We start from the raw sequence: 20,155 nt of genomic DNA, 5'->3' as shown, positions 1-20,155 counted from the left end.
TGATTAATAATCTTTTCACAGCTGAACAGATATCCTGGTGACAATGACCTATTGAGGAGGCTCCCATGAAGAATATATTAAAAATAATAAAATTCAATCTAATTCGATTAAAAGCCACTTTATGAATATTTTTCCTCAGTAACTTGGAGCAACTACATGATAAAAAATAATGCTAAATTGTTTCATCTTTTTTATGCAATGAGCAAAGAGGGGAAGGAGCCATATCTGCTCTATGCATGTACTAGTAATTTAGTTTTGGAACTCTGCAACGTAATTTCGTAAAAATAACTTCTTCTTTGCATGTTGACCAGAACTTCCTATGCCAAGAGAACAAGAGCTAGGTGTCAATACTTGTTTAGGTGAGTGATTAATGTTTCACCAGAGTCTTGAATTGTGGCACTCCTTCGAAATCTGTCCCATATTGTGAGTGCTGTTGTGGGAATAATTGAAAGTACCAGACCACTGAGGGTGGCTTTCGCCAGAGTGTCCGCCATGTTATACATTTTTATCCTCTTGTGTCCTGGAACACAGATAAATCTGATTAAAGTTATATTAGTTGGTACCGTAAAATGAAACTTTTGTGATAAATACGAATCGCTATTGGAAGTGAGCGCCGAACACAAAAATAACGAACTGGTAACTATGGTTACACTTGAGGCTGGCGGGCTGAGCTTTCTTAATGCCATAATCACCGCCATAAATTCTGCCTAAAATACTGACAATAAATCTGAAAGTCTTAGAGAGAGGGACCAGTTGAAGGTGTCAGAGAAAATGCTAATGCCAGATTTCTCTTCAGATTGTGAGGCATCTATAGCTATGGTATTTATTATATTTATCTCTTCGAAATGCTGTTGCAAAAGGCCACTTAATAACTGTGAAGACAAATTTTTCGCATGATTTAGATATATATCGTCAAAAATAATTTTTAGATTCTGCCTTGCATTGCCAAGGGGAGGGATTTCACAGAGTTTAACATCTAATGGACCAACAAGTGATTGTACGTATCCCATCTGTGGAGTCTGAAGCTGAGGCCAATAAGATAAAAACATAACTTATAATTGCACTTTTTACCATTAAGGCTTAATTGAATAGCCTTGAACCAATTTTTAATGGCACACATATACAATTCTAAGCGAGTATATAACAAATGTATATCAGTATCTAAAGCGAAAAAGGCTATGTCGTCTGTATATACTACATATGTGTATACTCAATCATGGATAGGAATTGTGCTTAGTAGTACATTAAAAAGGAGAGGCGAGGTAACTGCTTCCAGAAGAACTCCTCAGGACTGTGAATGTATATTTGAGGAATGACCTTTTAGTGAGCAATAAAACACCCATCCATTTAAAAACTCACTAAACCATTTTACCATGTAGTTAAGGATGCCATAATACTTTAATTGATCCAATAATATTTTATGTTCTACGCTATCGTAGGCTTTTGAGACATCCAATGTTACCAGGGCTGCTATTTGCCTGCGACGGTGCGCTAGTTTGATTTGGCTTTCCAAGTCCACATGGGCATGCCAAATAGAGCATCCAGGTTTGAAACCAATTTAGAAGGGGCTTAGGGTTTTTTTTGTCTTCTACTAATTTAATTAGACGAGCATAAAAATTATTTATATTAATTTAACCAGATTATAGGCTAATACAATGGGTCTAATATTTTCCAGGGTGTAACCTGCACAGTTGTTTTTAAGAACTGGAATTATTTTAGCAGTTTTTCAACTAAAATTAATTCATGAGCATTTTATAGAATGGTTAAGTATGGTTAATAAAATATCAGGAGCCTCATTGAAAAGGATTTTAAACATTTTTGTAGTTATTCCATCACCACCTGGTGCAGAATTTAGAAGTCCTTGCATAACCATGGCCGGCTCAGTAATTGATATCTCACTGAAATAATCACTCTGTGTTTTGTATTTAGTGTAAGATAAAAGAGAGATAAAAATCTGTTTTGTAGACCACTTGCTATATCATTCAACATTTGTTTGATTTCTTGGTCAGTTAAAACTGATGAATTAATGCTTGGACTATGAAGGATTTTTCTACTACGGAGAAAATTGAAAAGCATGCTCTTATTTTTGGCTTTCGATAGAAAATTATGATGCTTAGTGTCATACGCATTTTTTACTTTAGTTACTATGTGTTTGAATATAATTTGGTAGAATTTTTTCTCACTCCAATTTTTCGGACACTGGTTATGTAGTAAGCTTTTCCAGGCTACTTTCCTTCTCTTGTAATCTTGTGAACAATCCACGTTCCACCAAGGGTTTAACGAATGATCTTTCCTTGATTGAACAGTAAATTCTGGCTTTTTTCTAGAAGTTTCTAAAAGACCACAAATTTGCTTTAATTTTTGTTCATCAGAAGCATCGGAGTGTCATGAAAGTGTTGACACCAAGCAATTCTTGAATATGCTGTAATTTATGAAGCTATTAGTTTTTTTCAGCAGCGAATGTCACTGAACAGACAATATCATAAATTACAGGAAGATGGTCACTATAGGTGGCAATATCAATGATCACCCACGAAGATAGAGAGAGGCTACTGCTAGAGAATGTTAGATCGATTGTAGAGCAGGTTAGACCTCTCACGAATGTATAAGATGCAGGGCTTTTGTAAGAGAAGATTTTATCTAATGACCAGTTCCACAGCCGGTTACCAAAGAAATCTGTCTTTGAACACAAAGAAACATGATGCAAATTTAAGTTCCCAGAAATCAATATAGTATTGCACCCGCAAAGATTTAGAGCCCTTTCAAGATGGCTAGCACACTGAACACCGTAAAAAAAAAAAAATGTTTATATCTCTGAAAACATGCTCGGAGGACTAGCTCTATACGGTTAAAATTTGACAGTCCAGATCCATAACTTGGAAAATGATTTCATCTTATGATATATTTTACCCGCAATGAATGTGGTTAGACCTCCACCTATAGTAGGTCAGTCCAATCAAAAACACCTAGCTGTAAGACTTTAAATGGAAACTTTTTCCCCCTAGTTAACCAAGTTTCTTGTAGCAAAATTACATTATGTTGATTTCAGCTGAAACAATTCGCTCTTTTTTCTTCATTACTTTCATCCCGCTACTTCATAAAGCCCATATATCTTCTGGACCACCTGACCATAACCACGCTGGTGCTTGAGCAGCAAACATGGCAGCAAATAAACCAAAGGTCCGTTCGATTCACCTGCACCAGTCGGAACCGGTTCACGGCTGTGCACGCGAAGTTCAGAAATTGTGCAGCGCGAGTTCAGTGGTGCAGGCACAGCGCGACCCCCGAAACGAATGACGATGTGCCAACAAGGTGCAGGCCTTATTTCTGTTCGCTTAATTTACACTGTTCAGTGAGCACTGAACGATGGTGAACCGCACATGTGGACAGTTCATGAGGCGCAAACATCTTGGCAAAACACACCGCGTTAGTAGAGGCGGGTACGGCGCCTACGCCACCTACGTCTAAGTGCTGCGTCGTCTGCTCAGCTGCACGCGCGCCTGCACCAAGCCGGCACCGTCAGCGAAGGAGGTGCAGGAAAATCGTGAACCGGTGCTGCACCTCTTCTGCACCTTTCGAAACGAATGGCAGGGTTCAGCGGTCGTCATTGCTGCACCGCTGAAACGAATGGTAAGGTGCAGCACCTCGTGAACTGGTTCACGTGGTGCAAGCGAATCGAACGGACCTCAATTCGACGCTGTACCACAGAACACCTGGTGTACAGTAACAGTGTAGACGCTGGCATAGCGTGTGAAGCTTAAACGAATGCGTAAAGATTTCGGGCTCATCTCGCGTCATCGATGCCATTTTTTTTTTCTTCTATGCTTTCGGTCTGGTCTGCGGTGTCTTGTTTGAAAGTATCAAACTGTATGGTGGTGTCCGTAAACATGCCGTAAACCATAGCGTTTCCTAAAATTAACGCTATACTATTAGGAAACTCTATGCCGTAAACTGGTAGGTGTTCTGTGACCTGGCCACGGTGATCTTTGCGCAAGCCGGTCAAAAATTTTAGTGTCGCCAAAATTTAATGCTAAAACGTTATTTTAATGTTAACACTGTTTTACTTTGGACGTTTTAATGACAATTTAATATTCTGACAAAAACATTTGTTGTTGCTCGCAGTGTGCAGTTGCCAGGCGGCGCTAGCGTTCCGCGCATGCGTTAATAGTATCGCTTTTACGTGGCATGTCGCTGCTGCGAGGATTCTGCTCGCAGAAGCGGCGAAAATACTAGTTATTCACTCTTGTTTATAGTAAGAAAGAACAAAGTTATCCGTCTGTTTAGACAAGTGAGTCAATTTTACTCTTTTCTATGACGCTTACAATTAGTTATTTAGTTCCATAGCCTTGCCGTAAGTGATAAGCGCTACTGGTTGGGCCGACTGAGCACGTTACATACGTGCGCAAAGCGAGTGGTTCGAAGGCAATCCAGCTGATTTGCCGCCCCTAATGCCCCACGGTTCATCTTCGACTGACAAAAAAAAAATAGTGTAAAATAGCCGCAGCGAAAGGCCGTGACCGTACTTTGTGTTTTTTTTGTGAGATCTGTACTGACTTTGATTACGTGTAACTTGTGGAGTAGGTGACGTGACTTGGTGGAGTGAGGAACATTTTTCCTGGTCCATCACGTTTCCAGTTTGTCGGAAGTAGGTCTCCTCATGCTGCTTTTATCTGATGCGTAGAAACGGTGGTTGGGTACGCACGAGTGGGACATGTTCTTGCGCTAGCCAGAGTAAAATGTTGACAGATGCGGTTGGTTGCGGATGTGCGGTGGCATGCTCCGGCCGTACGCTGCAGTGACCGTCACTGTCAAGAAAATGTTGTCATATACCCAAACTAACACTGCTCTATTTCTACATTTTATGACACTGATTTTTGATAGCGATCACAACACAGCGTTCTGTGTATTATGTTTTATTTTGGTGTTTCCATCTGCTATTAGTACATGCATGTGTTAGTCCCGTTTTTTTTTTTGTGACGTGTAATGTGTATTCACTGTTAAGCGCTTTCCGTTACTGTGTATTGCCAGCAAGCAAGCTTATTTTACCAACTGAAGTAGAAGCCATGGGCCAACTGAGGCTGAGGGTTGTTTTACTTATCAAAGTAAAAAAAACAAACACGACTACCAAGTCTCCCGACATTCATATCTACTAACAGCTGAGCCTGCGGTGCGTCCGTCATCGCATTTCAGTCCGCTCGGTATTTGTGTTGTCAGTCTTCATGATCTTGCATCATTCATACGGAACGTGTGCAAGCACGCTGCCTTCATTGAAGGTCCCATAATTAGCACGGTAATAACAAGCCGTCTTGATAGCACTTTCAGTGTTATTTTTCAGCTTCTTTCACCTAAAGCTTCTATTTTGGTACGATCTGTCTACAAACAGGTGTCACAAAATTGTGCTGGCTTTACCTGCCCATGTGCACAATAATCCAGTCACTCTTCTATTTAAGTTGCGTTGTGCCACCATGAAAAGCCTTAACTTTTTAGTAAAAATAGAGTAATTTCATTTGGCTCAGTTCTCAACATTTTTACCAAATGGTCGATACCAGTTTTATCAAAGTTGTGGTGTCAGTGATGAAGGGAAAACGGTGTGGAAAATTGCAAGGAAGCTTACATAAATGAGCCTCTTGTGTCCTGTGTAAGTTTTAATTATTGCATTTGTCAGGGCTGAAGGTAGTGTGAAATAGCACAGGCAACTACTCATCGTTTGAGTAGCCACCCTTTAAAACGCTTATCTATTCTGACGTAAACAACTTGATTTGTGTTGCTGTATTCAAACTAATGGAAATGCAGGGAAGTACCCTTTCCTTTCAATTTTGCTGTATAGAAAATGGGAAGTGAAGGAGTGAACGAATAAATAGACATGAAGTCGTATGAAGATTGTGAAATGAAACCTGTTGTCACTATAACCTCCTCGGTCCCTGGTTACCTAATTGGGTACCGTTGTTTTAAAGGCTACAGATACCCACAGTTCGATATCCGCGTGTCCAAATTTGTCTTGGCACAGTAAGGGTGAGTTGCTTTCTCGAAGCCCTGAGAAGTGGCGCTGCATGTCTTGTCATATTCACAAAACGAGCGAACGAAAACGACTGAGTACTGCAGGAGCGCTCGGATGTGTATTGCACGAGCACTTGGCTGCATCCTCGTCATAAGTGAAAGCTTTTTTTCTTTATTTGTAGCATGAACAACATCGTCTATAGTGTATTCCTTTAACTGTGGATGCCTTGTAGATCATATTGAAAGTCATTTGGGTATGATATTTTTGTTGCACTCAATCTTAGAGACTTCAAAATATGAGGAATATGCAAATGGGTAACAGCACATTTTGAGACAATCGTTAAATTTTTTTTTAATTCATAATTTTTCTCCGTGTGTTTTTAAGGGCAGGGAATCAAATAATACAGCTTTGCAAAAACTTTTTTTATTGGTGCATTCTTGGGACTGTGGAGTATCGATAATGTATGGGACCAAGTTTTCAGAGTTAATTATGGGTGTTGTTTATAAGCCACGCCACAGAGAAAAAGTGTTACTTTGAATATTTTTCACCTCAAAAAGAGTTTGTTATACATTGTGCTTTTATTGTACAAGATATTGTCTTGTTCTGCTTGTGTGTTTTGCTGTACAGTGCACAGCTGAGTAGCAGGTACTGCTGGGCTAGTTGGTTACTCGAGGTATGAGAACCATAGCACACGTTCAAGAGCTGAGGACAGCACTTTTTCACACAACACTTGTGTCTAACTGCAACTATGGTTTTATTGCTGTGCAACTCATATTTATAGGTGCTGCCTGTGACAAGGAGCATGTGCATGCAAAAAGGCAGGAATAACAAAGATATGGGAGCCATGAGAGATATCACATGAATGTGATACCTTTCAAACATATAGAAATGCTCTGAATGAAAACCTGACCACTCTACAAGGAATATAACTGATCATTTTGCCTAATAAGGGGACCCTTAAGCTTTGCCTTTAAGATTGGACGTGACAGCAATATCCTGTCCTTAGTGCGTTCTTCAACTACTTTGTGCATACTCTTTATTGTATGATGTTACTCGAGAACTTTAAATTGTGGATTACTATGATTATTGATAAAGTTGGATGTGGCTTGCGTCAGTGAAGCTTTTGAATGTGGCTGCATACTCTGTGATGGGTAGCAATTATGCGTGTGAAATATTTTTGAACTTGCTATGCACCCAATACGTTGTCTTAAGGGCATAGTAATGTGTGCCTTTTGTAATGGGTGTCCGGCTTTATACTGTGAAGTCGTTATGATAATCACATGTTCTGACACTAAAAGGCAATGTACTCTTGTATCATGCAATATTACTGCGATATTACATTTATTGTGAAGCCTGTATTCAGGACGCAATCGTGTGTAAAGCATGAAAGTTATTTTCAGTGCATTTCCAAGCAGAGAAAGTTATTTTCACTGCATTTTCAAGCAGATGCATGGCTGTGTGGTAGAATGCTTGCTTGCCATGCAAGCGGCCTGGTTTTTGATCGTCACTCAGACCCGGAAATTGTTATTATTTGTTTTATTTACATCTTTCACGATTTTTGTGATTGCAGACAAAATGATGATTTTTCACTCCCAACCAGCAACACTGTCGCCAAAATTTCTGTGAAACTAGGTTTTTAACGCTATCATGGTAATACTAAGTTGCACGGCAGGAAAATAATTGTAGCAGTTCAGCACCAGTGTTGTGTCTAAATGTGTTGTCCTTGTTCTGTTCTGTTTTGCTCTGGAGAGGTTGAGGTTCATGTGGCCTTGTTTCTTGTCTCAGAATTGGCTCTGTACTTCTTGTATAGCTGAAATCTTTAAATGCATGAGTTAGCGGGCACCAGAAAGGAAGATTATTTGTCTGTGAGCTTCATTTAGACATTAACTGTTGATTTTCTTTCCTTTTGTGTCCTTTAGCTGTGATGCTGCTCATTCACACCTCACGAACAACCGAAACACTCACATCTACCCCTGCAAATATTTAATGCTTTCATTATTCTGCTTATGCCATTTTTGATTATCAACTTTTTATTATTGCATTTGTTACTCCATTTATTACTTGGTTTATGAAGATAATCACAGGAGGGCTGTTTGTTAGAGCTGCAGTTAAATGGCCCCTCACCAAGTCCCATTGCAAATTTTTTCATATAATGGAAGGTACAATAACCTGCCATCTAGGTAGGAGCATTTTGCCAAAGTAATTTCTGAGATTGGTTCATTATTGTCCGACATAGACGAAATTGAACTATTCCATTGCCACGCCTCTAGGAGGCGACCTTCACTGCCAGAGCAGACTCCTTTTTCATTGACTAACATCTACAAGCTGCATACCTGCGCTGCATTCTCCTGATAGCCAGCTGTCGTGTTCATGGGATGAATCAGACCTCTTTTTTTTTCTTGTTCTCTTTTTCATATTGCTTGACAGTGCATTTCTTGTAGCGGAATTGCAAACTTTGCATTGAAGTCACATGGTATGGTGCTTGATGTTCCAGGATGTTATATAAGGAATGCATGCATGAGACTTTCTTTTGAAGCACAGTTCTCATGCCATGCAAATGTTCCATGCTTTGCCAAGCACAATCACCACAAAGCAATCTGAGTGCTACGCTTGTTTGCAAAACCTGAACCTGATTATCGGAATAAAAAATGAAACATTACACAGGTGATAAACTAAAAGGGAAGATGATATGTTAATTGTTCAGCACATTGTTGTCACCTGAATGTGTTGAAATGGATCTTACATTCTTCTTCACTTCCATTTTCCTTTTTGTATTTAGCATGAATCCACCACAGATAGGAGGAGGAGCAGTGTATGGAGGGCAGCCCTTTGGTGAGCCCCACATGCAGCAGCCTGGGCCGCCTGCTTTTCCCCAGGGACCACCGGCACCTTTCATGGCCCCACCTACTAAGGCATACAATGGCGTGGATGGTTATGCAGCTGGTGCAGCTAGTGTTGCCGGTGAGTGCTTCAAAAGAGGCGACAGTCAGCAATTTGGTCATCTGGTTGCTTTACTTTGCCCCTGCTGTGTATACTTATTTTTTAAGTGAGCTCGGTCTGCTGCATTTCATTTTACACAATGGAAGTTGTAAGGTGCCGTCTGGGAAGCATTTTACGGATAGAATTTTTAGATTAGATCTTCATTGAAGGGGTTTGAAGAAATTGAGCTTTCCTGTTGCCATGCTACCAAAAAGCAAGGAAAGCCACTGTTAAGAGAAATGCTCTCCCGGCTAGCAACCACAAGTAGTGTACCTTTTTAGAATTCCCACATGTGCTGGAGCTGCCAGAGGGTGTATCTGTGTTTGCGCTGCATTAGCTGGTGAAGTGGCATCCTAAAGCCATCTCAGTAGTGCACGTGACTTTGGCTATGGCTTAAAGCACATTTTTCTTTTTAAAATTGCTATCATATGCAAGATATGGGACCATTCCATACTAAGTGGACACACTCACCACTGCCTGACCTACGCACAGCAAATGTCTGCAGTGCCCAAACCCAGTGAAGGACACTTTGAAAGGACACAAATTAAAAGCACTTACTCCGATATTTTGAAACAAGCGTCTGCTCAAAGTTGGTCTTTTTCTCAACAGGGTTGAGCAAAATGCCAGCACTCAACCATTTCTGAAAATAATGTCACATTTCGCAGTAAGTGCTGTCGAATAGCGCTCTTACAATACAGTGACCCCTTCTGCCGAGGGGCAGTGCTGCCATCGACATTATTGTTTTAAGGTGAAGTGTGTAGTGAAGGGACCCTCTAGAATAATGAGGCAGATAACGTTGAATTAATCAAGTATTCTTTAAGAGACATTTTTATTGATATATTGCCTTAATGAATTCATTATAAAAGAAATTGAAGATGAAAGCTGAATTTTCTTTATATTTCAAGTTGGAGCCCCAGTGTTTATACATGTCTAACTACTTCAGAATTGATTTTATTTTTTCATTTTCAAGCTGCCATTGGCTTAAGGTTCTTAGAACTTGCCCCATACAATCATTGGCTCCTTCAAAAATACAATGTATTTATTACTTACAAATTAACAATAGACTAGGCTCAAGTGGACTTTGAAAAAATTTGTGGTGTAGTGATAAGCAAGTGGACAACAATTAGCTGGCTTAAAATAACTTCTCGTTGGGCGAGTTGGTGTACATTCATTATGTGTCACTTGTCCTCTTCTTGCACCATTTCTGGTAGAAAGATTGCACCATTTCTGGTGTATTGTAGAAAGACCATTTACTAATACAGGGGAAACGAACATCTTACTTATTGATTCTTATTGAGTGCACGTGCCAGTGCATTATGAACTAAATACTTCAAAAGCCCCTCACCATGCCCCATTGCAAATGTTGTTATGCACTGTAATCTTCAAGGTGCTGTCCAAGGACCTTTCAGCTGAAAGAATTTTTATCGGTTGGGTTTTGATGAAACTCAAGTGCCGATTTGCCAGGAGCTCAGCTTCATTGCCGATGTGGGCACTGTCCTCTTCTGGCTTGACTAATAGTTGCAAGTAGTGTTCCATCCCTGCTTTCTCCCAAAATGGAGGCGAAATGATGGAGTCCCATGTACTGTGCGATGTCGGTGCACATTTAAGAACACCAGATGGTCAATATTTCTGGAGTCCTACACTATGGTATTTCTTATAATTATATCGTGGTTTTGGGACGTAAACGCCCACATATTATTATTTCATGTCCAAGAGCCGAGAAACTACGCAACATTCATGTTAAAGTTGCCATTTTCTTTTTTTGTTACCTATTTCACTTCATGATTCTTTTCAAGTGGTCGCCTCGTGCGTTCCACACTGAACGATTAAACCAGGTCATATGGCATGATCAGTAACATTACAAGCAGCTTGGGGAATGTGTGCATCTTACTTTCATAGTCACTTCAGACGCTTTTCCTCAATTGGGAGGGCACATGTGTCTTTCACTTTGAAATTTATGCAGTTTCTACATTGGACTGAGTTTTGCAATGGCCAAATGTGGAAGGGTCCCTTCAAGCAACTTCTTTTTAAAGCAAGTTGTTTACACATGGAACTAAACTGTGTATCAAAATGACCTTGTAACATACTAGTCTCTGCTAAAAGGGCATTACATTGTGCTGATGATAAATAATATTGATGAGCCCCTGAGCTATGTACTGATAGATCGGCATGCACAATATCACATGGGACTTCTTTTAAACCTTGAAGGCTCTGTACCTTTGAAAATGTGTAAGCCAAGCTCTTCAGAGTATATTTTGAAGTTAATATGTAAGTTTTTTTGTTCATCGAATAGTATATTTCCTTCCATTGTCAGTATTATTCAACCATCTGCAATACAGCCGAAACCCGCAATAACGAAATCGCCGTGAAAACTGAAAAATTTGGTTTTCGCGAGAATTTCGTTGCCGCGAGTATGAGACATAAAAACAGTGATACAGCCAGCAGAACGAAAATTTATTGCCAGAAGTCGGTCAACTTACTTTGCCGACCCTTGCCATGCAATAACTTCAAAGCTCTCCCTTCGCACTGGAAAAAGGGGTCCATTGCTACGTCGTCGTCATGTGTGCCGAAGAAGGAGTGAAGGGTGTCCAGCGCATCCAAAACAACCCGCGGGTTGGGTTTCTCCGCGTGCGTCTCTTCTTGGTCCTCGGTGTCGTCAGCTTCGCGCATGCTTTCGATAACGGCCTCGTCGGTCATTTCCTCGTACACAGCTACGTCGTCATCGGTGCGAACGAACGCATCAACGGTGAGTTCATCTCGGATGTCAATGTCGATGGCTCGAAGTTCCCCCAGGTGTTGGTCAAGATAGAGGCACTGCACTGCCACCACTCTCGCCGTCAAGTGCGCCTTCGTCCAAATCTTCGTCTGGTGAGGCCGAAGCGCAATCCGTGTGTGATGCTTGCGCAGTGGTGGTGAAACCCACATGCTTGAAGCAGTTCTCAATCAGCGACGGGGATGTTGCAACCCATGCAGCGGGCACCATCGGCGGCCAGGCATGTTGCCGGACACAGACCCCATTGCCGTTTTAAGTAAACAGAAATGGTGGTACCCACGCTAGCACGGCAAAAGGAGACATTTACAAATTCTGAGTGCGCATAACACGCATACGAGCATATTTTCGACAGTTAACCTTTGGCGGGAGGGTAAAATAAGGCCCGCGCCGTGGTAGGAAATTCATTAATACGGGAGCGCTGTCCAAAAACAATAAGTTGCCGCGAGATACGTAATGCATGGGCTTCTATGAACGTTCGCCGGGGATCCAGAAATATTTAGTCGTCGCAGGGATTTCGTACTCGCGGGGTTTTGACTGTGTATATATATATAGCTTGCGGCGAAAATTACTCGTAATCATGGAAAGTTGAGCGCCAGTATCAACAGGAGCAGTCACATGCATGCCGTCTACTTGAACGTCTACAAGGTTCCGTTTCGTCTGTATGGTCAAGAGAGGATGTTTTGTCAGTCCGAGCGATGCAGCGCCACCTCTGGGGCTGCAACATTTATAGTTTTCTGTGGAGGAACCTCGTAGTAACGCTGGCAAAGATGGTGGTGGGGCAGCGGAGAACTAGACTGGAGACGTTGGGGAGATGGAGAGTGGGAGTAGGGGTGTTCAGTAGCAGGTTCCTGGGCAACGTGGTCGGGGCTGGACTCATGGCGATAGGTGGAACATGCATGGATGGTACGAGGGGAAGCTTGTGCAGGAGGACCCCAGCGACTTTTGCATTGGCAACAAATGTGCCCTATTGGCACATATTGGACAAATGTGGCAGAGCAGGAGGTCGGGGGATTGGAGAGGATGTAGGCGAGTCTTGAGTGGTCATGTTGAAAGCTGTGAGCAAGTGCCCTTTCAGAGTTCCGTCGTGAAGATGGGGATCGCACAACTCCACCAAATATGTTACGAGAAGGAGACCGACTCGGAAGAGTAGACACAGATATATTTACACAGCCGGTCAAGCGAGCAGCGCCAGCCACGCAGATTCGCTCGCACCAGTCTATCTTCTTTATCTTCATCTCCATGCCACTGGCATATATATATATATATATATATATATATATATATATATATATATATATATATATATATATATATATATATAATTTTTTTCGACACGAAGCAATACTCACTCTAGAACAGTGGTGGTCTGACACTCAATTCAGCTGGCAGGCCACAGTGACACAATTTACTCTCTCGGAAGGGTCAGGACAGAGAAGAAGCTAAAAGCAAAGGGGTGGTGAGGTGGGGGTGCTTGGTTTGTACAAATTGTCAGCAAATGTTACCATTTGAAAGAAAACCTTTCCCTTGTGTCATATGCATGTCATTTCTTAATAAAGGAGATGTAGTGCAAACGTTCCAACAATATGCCGATACCTATCCGCCAAAATGACTAAAATCTGAACAGCGATTCGGAAATATGGTTTTCGTTTCTCAGTTATGTTTCAACACAGGGTGACCACATGAAGTGCCTCATGAAAACAATCTTATAGACCAGTGGTTCTCAGCCACGGATCTGTCAGGCACCCCTTGTGGACTGGTGGAAGTAATGGGGGACCCCTTGTAGCGTAGGGTAGCAAGGGGGGATGGGTATATAGGTAAATTAACACAACTGGAGTGGGAAACAGGTGCCTTTTAATGCTACCAAAAACATCAAACGTGCCACATCACTTCATTTTGGACAGTAACATCAATACATGGCACAATCGTGCTTTAACAGAGTTGCATATGTAGACATTTTTTTTTAATGTAAAAAAAAAAGCGGGTGAGGGTTTCCCGGGTCAAGGATCCACGGACCCCCATTTGAGAACCACTGTTATAGACCATGGTCATGCCTGTGTGGCTGCAGAAAATTTTTAAAATGTGAGACGTAGACAGTCATGTGCAGGGCGCGGGCTGCAAGCGAGAGGTGTGTCGGCCGCATGTTTGAGACCCCTGCTCTAGAGCACTCACATTTTCCTTTCTTTGTTGCTTTTGACAAAATGTAGCCTCTGTCTTTGTTTTATAGTATAAAAAATTTAAGCATCATCAAAATAACAGTGTAAACAGAACCTTAAGATGGAGTACTGTACTGTGGTTCTTTTGTTCATCCCTTGTTATCTGGTTTGATTTTTTGCTGATTAAAAAGAAGCTGGTAATCTGAAAATTACTTGTGTCAGAATATTTTTCTGTGTGAAATACCTCATATATACATGAAGTTCTTGGTGCTGCAAAGAGCTAAAAAACTTATTTTTTTTTGATATTGTGCTGTGTATTTCGTATTCAATATCTTAGCCTGATATATATTGATTATGAGGGTATTGTTTATGCAGGCGTAGTAAGAACATTAGCTAGGTGTCTTTTAGTAGTAGTGCTGTCTTGTCAAAACCATTGTCGAAATAACAAGTAGTGACTTTCCCATTCTTTTTCTGTTAAAATGAAGATTAAGTGGTATAGACGCAGAGCTTTCTTTGGTTTGTGGTGCAAAGGACAAGACAGAGAACAAGAGCCAACCAAAAGGCACCTCATGTTTTTTGCTCGTGGTCGTTGTCAGAGCTTGTACACAGCAGAGCTATATGTATTGTTGGAGGAGTTAATGTTGAGGCAGCTTACTTTTAGCAACATTGTGATGTGGATCTAAGTTATGGATTGGGCATATGTTGATCTTTACTGCAGGTGGCCTACCAGTGGGGGTCCCTCCCCCTAAAATGGGAATGGGAGCTCCACCGGGTGTTTACTCAGGGCCTCCACAACCTCAGCAGCCGCCTCCTCACATGCATCAACCACAGCCATTGCCACCACAGCACTCACAGCAGCAGCTGCCACCGCCTTTGCATCAGCATGCGCCACACATGCACCAACAGCAACCTCAACTACAGCAGCCACAGTTTCAGCAGCAACAGCCACAACAGCAGCCAGGTGCACCACCCAAGGGCATGCCTTTTCAGCAGCCAGGTCAGTTTGCACCAAGACAAATGGGTTCTCAGGAGCCTCCTGGAGTTCAGAGAGCACCCATGCAAGCGCCGCCCATGCAAGCACCGCCCATGCAAGGGCCACCCATGCAAGTGCCACCCATGCAACCACCACATATGCAACCACCGCATATGCAAGGCCCACCACCTGTTGCTGGCCAGAGGCTCCCTATGACTGCCACACCGGAACAGGTAAAACTTTTGTTCCATTGCTCTGGTCTACTAGCTACATTTAGCTACAATCCCTTAGAAGTCACCTCTCTGTTAAACAACCTCATGGCCTGAAATGGGTGATGAAGCAATAACTGTGCACTTGATGATGTCAACATGCTGCTGCAAGAATTTTACGAATAAGTGCTACAGTAAGGAAGTTCACGAGTGTAGAACAGCCCGCTTCGGCTGGTTTTGGGTTCTTTCTTGACCTTCCCATCTATCTTGGCAGCTAAGAGGGGCAGGCGTAGCCAGCTGTTGTGATGATGCACACTTCAGTAACGTAGCATGGAATTGGCAAATATGTCATCAGCACACTTAGCCAAGGGCCAAGCAATGCTGCCTTCATGGGTCGCTCATGTCTGAGTGGCGCTAAGGTCACCCTAGCGGTGCTGTGCAGAAGTGTGACAAATGCATAGCCAAAACTGTATCGCAATGGGGCCAAGGTGCCAGAGGACCACTCAATAAAGGTGGTGTTACATAATGTTGCCCATGGGCAAGATTACATCACTTGGTCACAAGGAGGAATGAGCAGGAGCTGGAAAGGGACGCAGAAATTGCTTTTCAAAATGTAGCTTTTGTATGGTGCACCGCGCTGTGGTAATCATGAAGTGTGATCATTGTGGCTGTCTGCATGAATCGGCGAGCTTGTTTTGGAGATATAAAAAAAAAAAAAAGTTGGGGAGCCTGTTTAGTGTACCATTTTTATGTGACCCGTGCAAAAAGTATGCCATGTGCAGGGTGTCTTTGAATGGGGAAAAAGAGGCCATCTAATTGAAACCTGTTGCAATGGTCTCATGGTAAAAACATTCGTTCATGCACCCGTAATATGGTATTGCCAAAAAGAGAGACCATTTAGCACTGAACAGAACAAAAGAAAAAAAAAGTTTCCCTTCTTTTATAACAAAACAAAGCAAACAATTGAAAGGACCTATTTTACAGTTTTTTTCAATGCGGTTGTTCTTTGGCTCTCTACCACTTCACTGTGTTTACTGTCGACCTTTAACATTATTTGAAATACCTCCAATGTACAACTTTGTTGACATGATTACTTTTTTTTTACATTCAAAGTCGTTTCACACTTGAGCTCTGTTTTTAATAGGCCGTTCGAAAAGTGCTGTAATCACTTTAGCATTCTTAGACATGTCAAAAGACAAGTACTAAGGTCTTTTGAGTATGGCATCATGCGATCACAGGTATTCCTTGAACAAATTTCGTTCTATGACCATTAGCGCTCACTTTGATAACGCCTATGTGATGAAAAGTGCTTGCTACCGCTTACTTCACGGCATATACAAAACTTGGTCTTACCCAGCTTCCAGTGCCAGCCATATAAAAAAAACATTATCGATGAAGTCATCAGCTTCTAGGCCTTTCGACTCACCGCCAATTGCTTAGTGAGGTCACCTGCACGGACAGCCATGTAGTCACAGCCGAGCCAGAAGAGAGGATGTGTGCTCCCCTTTGTCACTCTGCACATAATCATGTGACCTTTGATCATGTCACTCCTTTTAAACAAAACCTGAAGGGACCAGGAAAAAGTGTTTCCTTTAAGAGGAGTTTCGTTTACTGAGAGATAAATAGGTGTACAATATTCAAGTAGAAAACCAAACATATTAGTGCCACTTGTTACATTTAAGTAGCAATTTCATTTAAGAGAGTTTCGTTTGACGGGAGTCTACAGTATATATACTACTGTTTATATATATGTAGTTTTTTTTTCTCCATATATCATGCTTGCAGTTGAAACTGTCTGACCATTCTTTTTCTAGTGATAGATGGGATTATTTAAGTATATTGCTCTTTGTCCCAGATATTTCTGTCAGGAAACATATTCACGTCTGATGTAGAAACAATATACCCTCACTGCTTGGTAGAAAACCTGGTCTCTAGCTTGAAAGCTAGACAGGTCTTCTTGTGTAGTGCTTACAATTTTTTGGTGCAGGAAACCCTGCCTTTATTTTTACTTTCTCACTTGTTTTCTTCAAGTTGGAAGATAAAGGATGACAGAAATTTTATCGGTGTTTCTTTTCTTTCTGCAGCTGAGCAACCAGATGAGCAACTTGCAGTTGAACCAAAGGCCACCACAACCTATGGGACAAAGGCAGCCTATGGCCCAGCAGCCACCATATCCTTACCCCCCTCCTCAGGGTGGTGCACCTCCACCTCCACAGTTCTATGGTCCTGGAGGTGTCCCACCTCAGGTCAGGTTTATCTCAGTTGTGTTACTACACTGTGCATTATTGCCACTAGAAGGTGTGCCGGTGTACTTGCTTCATGCAAAGGAAGTGCTTTACTTTGTGCAGAGGAAGTTGTCCTAAAGGGCCCTAAACTGTTCAAGGGCTCTGCAACACTTTTCCATGTAATCATCCTCATTGTTGGAGCATATTGCCTCACGAATTGATCGGAGCTCAAATTTTCATAATCTGTCAAACTCGAACAAAGTTCGAGGAATTGGTCGCATGGTTTTTAATTTATGGAAGCTACACAAGGGAAGGGGGATTCTTGATGACAAAGGGGCAAAAAGCTACCACAGTGTGTGTCATGACCTTGCCCACTTTGTCCTTTTTTCTTTGATTGTGTCAGCTGACTCACTGTGTGATTATGAGTGTGATAGTGTGGCTACTGTGCAATTCTAACGCACTTTAGAACGCAGCATTAGCGCATGGCTTCACCCTGTGGTGGCTGCACTAACTATACAGCACAAAAATGCTTAACTGCATCATAAGGAAAATTTTGCTCTTGAATTATCGCACGGAACCATCTTTTGCAGATGTTGATAAGGTGTTGATACTGCTTGTTCTACTCAAGTGACCAGAAACATGTTATAGACATGATTGGGATTACAGGATGTCTTCCATCTCAAAAAGCCAGCTTCCCCTACCACTTGTTGCAAGGAGTTGGAGCACATGAGTTGGCCTCTGTATCAATACAAAAAGGTCACGAAAGTGAGGGGGGGGGGGGGCACTTATAGAGTAAAGAATAAGGTGAGACAAAGCAAAGCAGAACACTGTGGACCCACCCAACCAATGTAGGACTCAGTTATCTCCCTGTCCCTCACTTTTCTTTTTCTTGAGACTTGTTGTAAATAACAATCTTAGTTACAAGAGTGTAATTTTTGTGGCCCTTAAATATTTTGATAGGTGGGTTCAGCTAGACAATCTCACAGTAAAATCAGTGTATAGGTTATAAAAAATATATCTTATCATAGCAGTTTTACCTAATGCTTTGGGGAAAGTGGGTATATCTTTACTAGGGACAACTTAAATAGCTACAAATTCTGTTGCTGGTCGGTGGTTCCATTCTTTAAATGTGTGAAGAAAAGTGTCCGTATTACAGAATTAAATTTTGAGGTAATCAATACAGTCAGTGCAGGATCATGAACAAAACAGGTGTTAACCCTAGATCTTTAGGAAGCAATTATGCTCTTCCTAATGGTAATTAGTTGTGCTTTTGTTTCTATTGCTTTTTGTTTTCTTTTTGTGGATGTAGCCATGGTAGTCTTCATTTTTACCTTGCTGTGAGCTATGAACTGTGCAAGAACGCTAAGCAGTGTTGGCTGTAATGCGTTACAAGTAATGTCATTTCCGGTAACATGTTACTCGTCGAGAGTTTTGAAACTGTATCAAGGAACGTACTTACGTTATCATTTTTCGGTAACGTGTGGTGTCACATTACTCGTTAATTTTTCATCTTGTAGGTGCCATTCTCCCAGAGCTCGTGCTCACAAATTCTTTTGTCACAGCATTGGATAGCTGCTGACCCTTCAGCATGGACAAAGAAAGCAGGGGTAGAATCGCTTTTGTTTGTGGAAATTGTGGATGGAAGTATTATAAAACGTGCCGACTTCATTTGGGGAGTTTAGGGCCATCGCTACACTAAGCTTGAAGAAAGCCGGTCAATCCTCCATTAGAAAGTGTACAGACGTGCTTTTGGAAGGGGATTGTAGGGGGCCGATAGCTGGCACCTGTGCCTTTCCGTGCCCAAAAGACAGACTGCCTGAAGCGAAAGTGTATGGGCTGGTTTACTCCATACCACGTGCTCACTGTGATGCTTCGTTTATGGGGAAAGCAAAGAACTTCTTCGAGAGCCTGGTTTGCCACCCTAGCCTGGAGTAACATAAAATGACGTCCACCAGTTTGAGTGTCAAAGGAGTACACTCGCTGAGCACATTGTTGTGAAAGACCACTGCTTTGAACTTGAGAAGTTCCACGTCTTAGACTTTAAGGCCAATTACTATAAGTGACCTTTTGTGGAATACTGGCCCTTCCAGGGGAGAGCCGGTATGTTTAACCAGTCTACAGGTGCGCATTGAAAATCTGCCCGGCATGGACTACAGTGAAATCTCGTTAAACCGTAGTTGGCCGGAGCACGGAAAAAGTACGTACTAAACGGTAGTACTGCTTAACCAAAATAGTGTCAGGTCACTCATTTACCTGTCAAAAAAAGAAACCTTCAGGGAGTGCGATGAAACAACAAAAAACGTGCAGTAATTTATTAACTTCGCATGACAAAGTCTGTAATCTTCATTCGACGACGTGGCGGCCTAGCAGCAACGACAGCGGCCTCAAACTCACTTATGCTGTGAGCCAGCTTTTCCGCCAGCCCCCTCTTTTGGCAAATACCTGCATGACGCTGACGCAATGTGCAGCTTCGGCCACTGTCGGACATGGATCACCCGTGTTGTCGCTTTCCATGTCCGTCCTCATCACTATCATTTGGCGACATTTCGACAACCGAGGCAACAGTGGCTTCGTCGGACATGTCTGGAGATGTCTGCACATCGCTGTCTGCGTCTCTGAAGTCGGGGAAGGAAATGCCTTCCGTAACGCCCTGCCGCTCCAGCACTTCAGCTAGCAGAGCTTTGCAAGCTTCGTCTACAATGTCCAAAGTCTGGTCGATGGTGTCACTGGCGTCATCTGCATCGCCCGCACACACACTGAAGCCAGCATGCTTGAAGCAATCTTGAACTGTCGTTGCTTCAACCTGCCGCCACGAGTATTCGAGCAGGTGAATCGCGCCAATCAG

The 20,155-nt window shown here is 42.2% G+C and overlaps 1 protein-coding gene across 3 annotated transcripts in view; it reads left to right on the top strand.

Moving 5' to 3' along the window:
• Positions 1–213: 213 nt before the first annotated feature.
• Positions 214–20,155, top strand: part of Sec24CD (COPII coat complex component secretory 24CD) — a 104,512-nt gene continuing 84,570 nt past the window's right edge. For 2 of the 3 annotated variants that reach the window (XM_075878413.1, XM_075878412.1), the window contains exons 1-4: positions 214–359; positions 8,778–8,959; positions 14,622–15,109; positions 17,170–17,331. In XM_075878413.1, the coding sequence (XP_075734528.1) occupies positions 301–359; positions 8,778–8,959; positions 14,622–15,109; positions 17,170–17,331 (891 nt within the window). In that variant the 5' untranslated portion in view covers positions 214–300. Of the gene's footprint in view, positions 360–4,149; positions 4,289–8,777; positions 8,960–14,621; positions 15,110–17,169; positions 17,332–20,155 lie in introns of those variants that run through there. The other variant, XM_075878414.1, reaches the window with a different exon arrangement.

The sequence above is a fragment of the Rhipicephalus microplus genome, chromosome X, assembly GCF_043290135.1.
Source record: "Rhipicephalus microplus isolate Deutch F79 chromosome X, USDA_Rmic, whole genome shotgun sequence".
Taxonomy (NCBI): domain Eukaryota; kingdom Metazoa; phylum Arthropoda; class Arachnida; order Ixodida; family Ixodidae; genus Rhipicephalus; species Rhipicephalus microplus.
This window is presented reverse-complemented; position numbering and strand designations above follow the sequence as displayed.